At 45.0% G+C, this 12589-nt stretch overlaps 1 protein-coding gene across 1 annotated transcript in view; it reads left to right on the top strand.

Moving 5' to 3' along the window:
* LOC126183449 (tolloid-like protein 1) overlaps positions 1 to 12589 on the top strand; it is a 604520-nt gene that overhangs the window by 465263 nt on the left and 126668 nt on the right. Inside the window, exon 10 of the mRNA XM_049925443.1 lies at positions 7690 to 7885. Within this exon, the coding sequence (XP_049781400.1) occupies positions 7690 to 7885 (196 nt within the window). The remainder of the gene's footprint in view (positions 1 to 7689; positions 7886 to 12589) is intronic.

Below are 12589 nucleotides of genomic sequence, written 5' to 3'. Positions count from 1 at the left end.
GTGTCCGGAGCAAGTATGGTGGGTCTGACACACCGGTGTCAATGTGTTCTTTTTTCCATTTCCAGGAGTGTAAATTCCTCACTTTCTAATGCAGGGGAATCAACAGCTTCCACAATTTTCCTTCATTTTTCATTTTTAGCGCAAAGCAGTGTTCCTACATCTCAGTTTCAATAACAAATAGTCATCTACAATCAATAATATTCTTCTAGAAATTGTTCCAAAAATTGCCAGGAAATATGTGTTTACATTGGCTTTTGCTCAGCCTAAGTATGGGATCCATCTTACACAAACATTTCTAATAGTTAATTCTGTTTATTAATCATTTTTAGTTTTGGGTGGTCCTTCATGTGGATCATCCTCAACAGCACTACCCCATTTTAATTCAGCTACCAGTAGTCGTTTCTTTAACAGTTGAACATTATGTGTCAGAATTCTTACAAATTGTCACTTACTATGGATGAAATACTTTGGATATAAACTGTCCTAAACAATGAGTTTTATAATAGCATTTTACTGAGTTTATCCATTGGTAGGAAACACACACAAAGTGACTATCACATGAACAGTATAGGTCTGCAGATTGGGTTGACACTTGGCTTCCATTATACTGCATCATATGACAACATAAAGGAAATAACATTTCATTGATATCCTTGATATCTCCAAATCCTCTCAGAAATTTTCTTCTTCCTCCCATCCCCTTTCTTCCTGTCTGGTGCCCTTTATCCAGTCAGTGTCAGACTGGGACTGCTATGATGCTTGTCGTATTTCACAGAGAACAACCATAATGATACATAGGCTATTACACAATGGGATTGCCACTCCCAAAGGCATTTTAAAGCTACTGCAAGCTCCCACAGTGGAGGAATCATCGCACTCCTTCTGTCTGCATCTAGTGTAATTGCATGGCCAGATGTGACATGTGTTACAAGGTGTTCACACATTGTGTAACTGAGGTGGTATCTGGCAACTAGCTCAGTATTTATGTAGACAAATGTGGATAAATGCCAAAAAACCATACCCAGGCTCACCGGTATAACAGCCCCCATTATTAATCCATGAAATGGATTTGATCTGGGCCCAAAATGCCTCCCTGCATTCCAGAAGCAAGATTTTAACATGCTTGGCTATCTGGATGGGTTCAACTTTCCCTCAGTATCCTCTTCAAATTCTTCATCAGACTTAGTTTGAAAAAATCCTTCTTTATTGATTTCTTTGGCAACATATTTCAAAGGATGACTCCTACTGATGTGTCATGTCTGGAATCTTCTACAAATTACAAGATTTGATTCATAATAACATCATCATAAATATAATCCAGGATCCCATTGTAGTGTATCTGCAGTACATATTTTATACACTTTCATGAAGTGATGACTTGTCACTGCAGATTCAATTCTTTTCATTGAATCTGTATATGCACCTATGAGATTGCACTTTTAACTTTACCATTAAATAAATGTCCACATGTTACTTCCTATAGACTTTAACCCTAGATTATGTAAACACATGAAAAAAAATTGCATTACCTCAATTCCGAGAGTACTAAAATCTGTACACAAAATTGGAATAGAGAGCAACAAGAACATCATTTTTGCCCTTTTTATTGCTCACGAAAACCACATGTAGCATGTTGTACCACTAAACAGCAAGACCTTCAGAGGTGGTGGCCCAGATTGCTGTACACACCGGTACCTTTAATACCCATCAACATGTTCTCCTGCATTGATGCATGCCTGTATTCATCAAGGCATACTATCCACAAGTACATCAAGGCACTGTTGGTCCAGATTGTCCCTCTCCTCAATGGTGATTCGGTGTAGATCCCTCAGAGTAGTTGGTAAGTCACATCATCCATAAGCAGCCCTTTTCAATCTATCCCAGGCGTGTTCAATAGGATTCATATCTGCAGAACATGCTGGCCACTCTAGTCAAGCAATGTCATTATCCTGAAGGAAGTCATTCACAAAATGTGCACGATGTGGACGCGAATTGTCATACATGAAGAATGCCTTGCCAATATTCTGGTGATATGGTTCCACTATCAGTCAGAGGATGGCATTCATGTATCATACAGCCATTACGGTGCCTTCCATGACCACCAGCAGCATATGTCGGCCCCACATAATGCCATCACAAAACAGCATGAAACCTCCACCTTGCTGCTCTTACTGGACAGTGTGTCTAAGGTGTTCACCCTCACCAGGTTGCCTCCAAACATGTCTCCAATGATTGTCTGGTTGAAGTCATATGCAACACTCATTGGTAAACATCTATCTTCAGGAGTTCTGGGAACTGAGATGATGCAAAACTTTTTTGATATGTGTATGCTCTCAGATAATGACATTATGATTAAAAACGTACATCATATTCTTTGATTGTGTGGTAATGACACTATGTTTATATTTAAACTTTTCTGTAGTTGAATCTTTTCTCACATAAATTTTTTTTTGGTTAAGAGTGGAATAGATATCACCTTCCGCCAATGAGTCTGGTAATACACTCCTGGAAATGGAAAAAAGAACACATTGACACCGGTGTGTCAGACCCACCATACTTGCTCCGGACACTGCGAGAGGGCTGTACAAGCAATGATCACACGCACGGCACAGCGGACACACCAGGAACCGCGGTGTTGGCCATCGAATGGCGCTAGCTGCGCAGCATTTGTGCACCACCGCCATCAGTGTCAGCCAGTTTGCCTTGGCATACGGAGCTCCATCGCAGTCTTTAACACTGGTAGCATGCCGCGACAGCGTGGACGTGAACCGTATGTGCAGTTGATGGACTTTGAGCGAGGGCGTATAGTGGGCATGCGGGAGGCCGGGTGGACGTACCGCCGAATTGCTCAACGCGTGGGGCGTGAGGTCTCCACAGTACATTGATGTTGTCGCCAGTGGTCGGCGGAAGGTGCACGTGCCCGTCGACCTGGGACCGGACCGCAGTGATGCACGGATGCACGCCAAGACCGTAGGATCCTACGCAGTGCCGTAGGGGACCGCACCGCCACTTCCCAGCAAATTAGGGACACTGTTGCTCCTGGGGTATCGGCGAGGACCATTCGCAACCGTCTCCATGAAGCTGGGCTACGGTCCCGCACACCGTTAGGCTGTCTTCCGCTCACGCCCCAACATCGTGCAGCCCGCCTCCAGTGGTGTCGCGGCAGGCGTGAATGGAGGGACGAATGGAGACATGTCGTCTTCAGCGATGAGAGTCGCTTCTGCCTTGGTGCCAATGATGGTCGTATGCGTGTTTGGCGCCATGCAGGTGAGCGCCACAATCAGGACTGCATACGACCGAGGCACACAGGGCCAACACCCGGCATCATGGTGTGGGGAGCGATCTCCTACACTGGCCGTACACCACTGGTGATCGTCGAGGGGACACTGAATAGTGCACGGTACATCCAAACCGTCATCGAACCCATCGTTCTACCATTCCTAGACCGGCAAGGGAACTTGCTGTTCCAACAGGACAATGCATATCCGCATGTATCCCGTGCCACCCAACGTGCTCTAGAAGGTGTAAGTCAACTACCCTGGCCAGCAAGATCTCCGGATCTGTCTCCCATTGAGCATGTTTGGGACTGGATGAAGCGTCGTCTCATGCGGTCTGCACGTCCAGCACGAACGCTGGTCCAACTGAGGCGCCAGGTGGAAATGACATGGCAAGCCGTTCCACAGGACTACATCCAGCATCTCTACGATCGTCTCCATGGGAGAATAGCAGCCTGCATTGCTGCGAAAGGTGGATATACACTGTACTAGTACCGACATTGTGCATGCTCTGTTGCCTGTGTCTATGTGCCTGTGGTTCTGTCAGTGTGATCATGTGATGTATCTGACCCCAGGAATGTGTCAATAAAGTTTCCCCTTCCTGGGACAATGAATTCACGGTGTTCTTATTTCAATTTCCAGGAGTGTATTTCTCATACGTTACCTAGTTACCATACCTGCACGATCTTTTTCAAGTTACACCTGTAAATATGCAAATTCTGTATGTGTGAATTGTAGTCAGTGAGGCTGACTGCCATGCCTGGATTCGATTCCTGGTACTGTCAGAGATTTTCCCTTGGTGAGACAATGGGTGCCCTCAGCCTTGTATGTCCAACTGAGAAGCTACTCAGTTGTTTAGTAGTGGTTCCAAGGTCAATAAACATGACAACAACCTGGAGAGTGGTGTGCTGACAACATGCCCCTCCATACCACATCCAATGATGCCATTGGCAGAGGATTACATAGTAGTCGCTGAGCCCTGACTGGCCTATCTTGGGCCAGAGCATGGAACTTTACTTTTTTTTGTATACATTAATTTGTTTTTCTTAAGACACAAGGGAATTATAGAAATTGGCTGCAAGTGGGCATTGATTGAATTCAATGGGGAAAGTTGAAAATTTGTGCTGGGCCAGGATTCAAATCTGAGTCCGATGATTACTAGGCAGATGCTCTGACCATTAAGCCATCCAGACACAGTGGCCATTGCAGTTGTATGGAAGACCGCACCACACTTTCCATCAGACCCAAACTCTCATCTTATCCACACACTACTAATGTAGTGCCCCTTGCCCATTAACCTTATTACTCGCCACATACAGGGTGTTTTAAAAAGGACTTTACAACTTTGAAAATTCATATAAATTAAGTCATAGTATCTACAGAGGTGACTGTAATGTCAGTTTGTAGGAAAATACATCAAGTTTTGTCTCACTTAGTTCACTAGTGCCAAATCACACCATAAAGAGTGCTAGTGGCAGTTGTGTTAGAGGTGGCTGCCTTCACTGGACCCAAGTGTGCTAGCTGTGCATTTTCATTTGAAGAATCAAAGTCGGGGTAATTTCCATACCAAGTACCATATGCTAAAGATCTTCCTTGTAGACCTACAGTTTAAGAGTGGCATAAATGTTTTGCAGAAACAGGGTGCTTGGTAAGACATGGGAAATCATCCGGTCATCCAAGCACATCTGACAATATTGTTGAGTGAGTGAGACAACGTTACATCAACAGCCCTATGAAATCAACCTGGTGTGCATCTTGTCAACTGCATATCCCACATACAACTGTTTAGTGTGTGTTGAGAAACCATTTGCATTTGAAACCATACAGATTGATGATCATACGAGCAATAAAAGATACTGATGAAATTGAGTGCAAGAACTTCTGTGCAGTTATGTTAAATCGTTTTCATGAGGATGAACATTTCTAGGACACAATCATCTTTTCTGATGAGTTGATTTTTCACTTAAGTGGCAAGCTTAACACCCATAACTGTAGGAATTGGAGCAGTGAAAATCCACATCAGACATTGCAGCATGTTCATGATAGCTACAAACTGAATGTTTTTTGTGCATTGAGCAAGAACAATGTGTATGGCCCCTTTCTTTCGGTGAGAGAACCATCAATGGTATAATGTACCTGGATATGTTACAACATTTTTTGAGACCGCTGATTGATGATCTTGACCAACAATGAAATGTTTACTTCATGCAAGATGGTGCATGAAGTTCAATGGATTGGCTGTGATGCGTCAATTGCATGGCCCCCATATTCCCCAGACTTGACACTACTTTTTTTTTTTAATGGCATTCATCAAGGATATCATGTTTGTACCTCCTGTGCTGGCTTCTCTACCCAAACGTAGCACAAGAATTTATGCTACCACTGAGCGTGTTACACCTGCAATGCTACAACGATTTTTGGAAGAAATTGACTTCCTATGGGTTGTGTGCAGGATAACCAGCGGAAGCCACATACAACGTCTTTTGTTTAAGGAAATAAACTTGATGTGTTCCCTACAAAATAACACTAAACCCAGCACTATGTCTTCATTAAATAAATTTATATGAATTTTTAAACTTGTAAAGTCCTCTTTGAAACACCCTGTACATATACTTAAAGTGAAATGGATAATAATCTTTTCAGTTCAGATGTACACCAGACTTGAACTCTTGTGGAAATTGGCAAAATGCTGAGAGTAATGAGGACAATGAGCAAAGGGGCACTACACTAGTAGTGTGAGGATAAGGAGGTCTGATGGAGGTGTGCTAGGGTAGCCTACACAGCAGCAGCGACCACTGTCTCCAGATGGCTCAGTGGTCAGAGCATCTGCCTAGTAAGCAGGAGACCCAGGTTTGAATCCAGTCTGGCACAAATTTTCAACTTTCCCCATTGGTTTCAATCAATGCCCAATTGCAGCCAATGTCTGTAAGTCCCTTGTGTCTTAAGAAAAACATTGTTAATGTATACAAAAAAAGTAAAGTTCCACGTTCTGGACATAGATAAACCAGTCAGGCCTCAGTAACTACTATCTAATTCTCTGCCAATGGCATCATTGGAGATGGTATGAGGGGCATGTTGTCAGCACACCACCCGCCAGGTCGTTGTCAGGTTTCTTGACCTTGGAACCACTACTAAACAACTGAGTAGCTTCTCAGTTGGCCTTACAAGGCTGAGGGCACCCTGTACCAGTCATTTCACCTATAGGAACTGACAAAATGTCTTGTGTAATGAGGATATTGGGTAAGGGCCACTACAAAGGTAGTGTGCAGATAAGTTGAGAATTTGGGCCTGACAGGAAGTGTACTACAGTAGTCAGTGCAACTGCAGTCACCACTGTGTCCAGATGGCTTACTACTCAGAGCATCTGTCTAGTAACCAGAAAACCTGGGTTTGAATCCTGGTCCAGTACAAGTTTCCAACTTCCCCCATTAATTTCAATCAAGTCCCACTTGCAGCCAATGTTTGTAATTCCCTTTTATGTTAATTCACAATGTCTGAATTGTACTACCACAAGTCCAATATTTTTATAAAAGTGACCCAGGAATGAACATAATTACTACTGCATTTCTTTGTCTGAATATTTATGTCACTATTTATATGATCAGATTTTCATTCTGTAGCACAGTATCTACACATATATCTTAAGAACTGCTTTGTAGTCATACATTTAGGTTTCACATAAAAATTAATTTTAACGTAAGCTATTATTTCATAAAACTCACAATAAACCAGTTTTCTTACTTCAAAACACACTCATGAATCTCACTGAGTGGCCAGATCTCATGAGGTGGCAAATGTACATGAGATGGTTGCTGGCTGCTGAAGCCTATGCAGTGCATTTGCCTCTACACAGTCCTGTTGCAAACACATTCTTAATGCCCGACTTTCAAATCATGGGTGATATGACTGACAGTATGGCTTTGGGGAGGCAACATCATGCCTATTTGTCAGACACTTGTGGTCTCCCTATGGAGCATTTCATGTATTTGGAAACAATCTCACTGTGGTATTGAAGATCCACCCTAGACAAATGTTGACTTGAGAAATCTAAATTCTTGTGTAATTTTTATATGCTATGATCCATGCCCCAATTATCATTCCACACTGAAGTTCATTTAAACTCTGACCTGCTGCCATAGTCACTGCAAGTGTCTACAAATGATTACTCAGTTACCATACCTATATTTCCAAGTCTGCTGCACCTAACCACAATATTTGGGCATCACAAATGGCATATCTCCAAATGAGACAATGCCTCCTGAGACTTTTAGCCACATTGTTCATGTAGTTTTTGGTTTTACAGTGGCAATATGCCTAGTAGAAAATATCTGCACTTAAATTACAGACAAATGTAATAGTTACACATGATTTCTGCGATATTTTATCTCTAAAGCTTATATTTGAATTTGCACAGGTAGAAAATCATGATAGCTGTGTGTATGACTATGTTGAAATCCATGATGGCCATTCACTGGACAGTCCACTGCTGGGAATTTTCTGTGGTTACAAGCTGCCACCAGACATCAGATCAACAGGAAATAAGATGCTTGTGAAATTTGTCTCTGATGGTTCTGTTCAAAAAGCAGGGTTTTCTGCATTATTTATGAAAGGTAAGTATTATCATTTAGCTAATACTAGCTATAACTGGTCAGCAACAACTAATATTGTAGAGCAATATTTCTGTAATTATTTGTAACAATAAATATTAGAGAATCTAGTACACTGTGTGTACAACTGTAAATATAACAGACTGTCCCTAAGTTTGAGAACAAAGCCATGAGCAGTGAATGGAGCACATCCAACACAACAAATGGAAACTTTCAAATGAACCATATTCTTTAGCACTGACCAATAGACTATGGGAACGGGATGGTAATCGAGATGTAGAAAACTTAATTCCCAAATATGTCGTAGCTCGTATATACTTACACTTGACACTGTGTCTGTACAGAATGAAGTATAACAAAGAACTGACTTAGAGTTCACAGATATTAAGTTTCGAGGTTGATATGAACTATTGATGCCATACAGCACCCCCCCCCCCCTCCCCCGCCGTACAGAGTACTACAGATGTCGAAGGGTGAAGCGGGTTGTGCAGGCGGAGCGACGAGATGCAGGTCCATTTCATAGTCAGTCAGCCACCATGGCCAGATGAGACAGCGGCTGGCCCTGGAGTAAGCGGGTGGGGCAGTTGATGGTGTGGTGGAGGCGTGTGTGGCACTTAAGTGGATCAAGCCATCCATATAAATGAAAGCATGTATTGATGCTCGGTCACATTCGTGTGGGAGTGTTAGGTTGTGTGCAATGTTGATGTGTAAGGGGCTGTCTGATGGTGGGACCGTGGGATCTGTCAAAAGAATGAGCACTCAGTTGTTGAATGCCACTGTAGAAACATTGTTCACTTGGTACGGCAGCATGCTGCAGGACAAACTGATGGTAGGTGTGTGTGTCTCCGACGTTGGAGGTGAATGCGTGAAACCTGCACAGGGTGAAACAGGGGGCGAGGTCGAGAAACCAGCAAATAGAGGCGAACAGTCTTCAGCAGAAGAGGTGTGCAGTGAGGTTGATGGGAGCACATCTTCATGCTTGATCAAGGATGGATCGTCTGCAGAGTCTGACTGCAGGCGATGTGAGACCATCAGGGTCAACAAAAGCCAGATTCAGGCAATGCAGAGAAACTATCTGTGTTCGGTCTTTAATCATGATATCAAAAGTCGTGTCCCCTCGCTGCAGGACCTTGTACGGGTCAAGATAAGGAGGTTAAAGAGGCTGCCTAACTGCATCATCATGCAGCATGTCATGGGAGCAGTCGGGGATTGTGGTGGAAACATAAGTCTCAGGCAGTGAGTGACTGATGGGCGGGTGCAAACGCGTTTGTTGAAAATGTGTACACATCCGGCTAATGAAATCTGGCAAGGGGGGAAGATCCTCGCTAGCCAGGGGAAGAATAAGTTCTCCCGGTAGGACCGGATTCTCGCCGAAAACAAATTCGGATATAGTCCCCTGTAGGTCAGGTTTATAGGTCAAGCATAGACCAAGTAGCACCCATGGGAGAGCTTGCGACCAGAGACTGTCATGGCATTGAAGGGCCGTCTAGAGGGTGTGGTGCCATCTCTCCACCAACCCATTGCTTTGCGGGTGATAGGCAGTAGTGTGTGTTTTTTTAATACTACAGATATTGCAGATGATGGTGAAAAGGGAGGATTCGAACTGTCGACCCTGATCGGTGGTGATAGTGGTCAGGCACCCAAAACGAACAATCAATTAGCCAATGAAAGCCTTGGCTACCATCTCGGCAGTAATTTTAGGCAGAGGGACAGCCTTGACCCAGCAAGACAAACAGTCGATAGTTGATAAGATACATCTATGGCCCTCCAAAGGAGGAAGAGGCCCGATCAGATCAATATGTATGTGACAGAATCGGCCTGCGGGAATGTCGAACTTGCCCAGAGGCATGGAGGTGTGGCAGTGGATCTTGTTGCGCTGGCAAGCAACACAGCTGCATGCCCAGGTTTGACAGTCCCGTTCTTCCAAACAAAACGTTCTGACACGAGATTTGTGATGACTTGAATGCCTGGGTGGGCTAGGTTATGCAGGGTGTTGAAAACCTGTTGCCACAGCCCAGGTGGGAGCAAAGGGCGTAGGGTGCTGGTCAAAGAATCACACCACACCTCATCAGAAACGCCAGGAAATTTAGCCTTTCTGAAAACAAGTGATGTTTGTGGGTCTTATAGGAGAGCCTGAGAATCTTCGTCAGTAGCTTGGAGGGAGGCCATATTAGAAAGATCAATGATGCAGAAACAGCACTGATCCGCGAGAAGAAATCTCCAGTGATGTTATCTGCACCCTTGATGTAACGGACATCCATTGTGAATTGAGAAACCAGGTCAAAGTGGTGGTAACGTTGAGGCACCAAAGATGGGTTGCAGAATGCTTCTGCCAGTGGTTTGTGATTGGTGAGGACAAGAAACGAACGTCACTCGACGTCATGGCAAAAATGTTTGATTGCCTTGTAAACAGCAAGGAGCTCTCTATCGAATGCAGAATATTTTCTCTGAGCCGTAGATAATGTCTTGGAGAAGAAATGAAGGGCAGAAACCATGTTGCCCTTGCGTTGTTGCAACACTGCCCCCACCGCAATGTCGCTGGCGTCCATATTGATGAATAACTCGGCCGAGGGTCGGGGTGGGCAAGATTCACAGCGTGAGCTAAGGAAGTCTTCAGAGCCTTGAAAGCCTCTAGCATCAGAGCAGTCCAAGAGGTGGGTTTGATACCGGAAGTTTGTTTGCCTGATGGCGAGTCCATCAGGGGTGCCTGAACAGTGGCGACAGAAGGCAGATGGCGATGATAGTAATTGATGGTACCGAGGAAACAGCATAGCTCTTTGTAAGTAGCTAGGGGTGGCAGAGACGTGATAGCCTGCACACGAGATTTGGGACGCTGTATTCTGTCAGTGGAGACAGTGTAACCTAGGAAGGAGACTGACACATTGGCGCAACTGAAACTTGTCTTCGTTGACCTTGACACCATTGGAGGAGGAGGAGATTGGTGTTTAACGTCCCGTCGACAACGAGGTCATTAGAGACGGAGCGCAAGCTCGGGTGAGGGAAGGATGGGGAAGGAAATCGGCCGTGCCCTTTCAAAGGAACCATCCCGGCATTTGCCTGAAGCGATTTAGGGAAATCACGGAAAACCTAAATCAGGGTGGCCGGAGACGGGATTGAACCGTCGTCCTCCCGAATGCGAGTCCAGTGTGCTAACCACTGCGCCACCTCGCTCGGTGACACCATTGGAGTTCGAGGTCTGGAGGACCATAGACAGATGATTTTCATGTTCCTCCACTGAGCTGCTGAAAGCGACTGTGTCGTCCAGATAAGCAAAGCAAAACTCGAACTGTTGCAAGATAGAGGCAATGAAATGTGGCCACGTTTGCGCCGCGTTCTTTAGGCCGAAAGGCATGAAGTGGTATCAGAATAAACCAAGCGGCGTGATAATATCCATCTTAGGAATGTCTTCCAGTGCCACGGAAATCTGGTGGTAGGAGCATTTACAATCATAACACTGAAAATTTTGGCGCCTAATAACATATGAGTGAAGTCATTGATGTTCGGCACTGGATAATTGTCCATGACAGTATGAGCGTTTAAGCATCTGTAATCACTGCACATTCAAAAAGATCCATCGTGTTTGGGGCTGAGGTGGATTCGTGAAGACCAGTTGCTGTCTGAAGGTTGCAGAACACCTGCCACCAAAAGTTCATTAATTTGCTGCCGGGGCGTGTGCAACTTGATAAGGTTGAGGCATCGGACCTTATATCTAATAGGAGGGCTGGCAGTGGTAACTATCATGTGTGTCATTCCATCAGTGGCAGAAGAAGCTAAGAACTGCACATGAGATTGGTTAACGTCCTGGTGCCGACTCTTCAGACGAGTAGGGCATGACGAGGTGTAGCTGTTAGCGTGAATGGGGAAAGGTAGCACGAAAGCCACATGTCTCTTACAGGAGCTAGGCGTGCACTTGCGTCGAGGGGATGGGTGCGCACACAGTGCCGAGCGAAGGGGAACGGGTGGCGACTGTCCGATGTTAACCTTGCAGTGGTCAACCGGCATGGGCAAGAGCAATGCTGGCGTCACATGTGGGAGCACAGTGGCCGCTGGGTCATGTGGCCGCTGAGTGAGAGACGGGGCATGTTTTTCAATATGCGCAGTAGCTGTCCGAGAGGTGGGCATGGTCGCAACATGCATGCGACTGTCATTAACAGCACTGTTTGAGACACATGGCACTGGATGAGGTGAGTGCGACGGAGGGGGTGGGGGTGGGGGGTTGGAACATCACATGTAAGTAAAGTTTGTGGACTAACCTGATGAGAGTTTGAGCTAGGCTTGGGCGAGCAATCTTGTTTAGCTGGCAGCGCCGTGGACTGCAGTTGCAGAAGCGAGGTACGAGCCGTGACGAACTCGCTGTAAGTGGATTCGATGCGTTGTTTCAGCTTCTCATTGTTGCTGGCAGAATTGCATCGCCAAGTTGTATTCTGACAGTAGGTCAGTAATGCAGGTCACAATGTTGCCCATGAGGGCAGAGCACTCACATATGATATTGTATGTTGTGGTGGAAACAGAGGTGTACGTGCACGGTATGTGAGTGTTCATAGGATGGTGGAGCACTGAACCCTGTACGACAATCGGAGATAGTTAGTAATGAGACAAAAAATCCATAGCAAGGATTGGTTCATCGATGTCGGCAATGTAGTGCGTCCACGGAATACTTAGAGAAGGAGATGGGGTCACCATAACCTTTACTGAGCCTCAGGTAGG

This window comes from Schistocerca cancellata, chromosome 4, assembly GCF_023864275.1.
Source record: "Schistocerca cancellata isolate TAMUIC-IGC-003103 chromosome 4, iqSchCanc2.1, whole genome shotgun sequence".
NCBI lineage: Eukaryota > Metazoa > Arthropoda > Insecta > Orthoptera > Acrididae > Schistocerca > Schistocerca cancellata.
The sequence above is the reverse complement of the archived record's forward strand: the minus strand, read 5'-3'. Positions and strand labels throughout refer to the sequence as shown.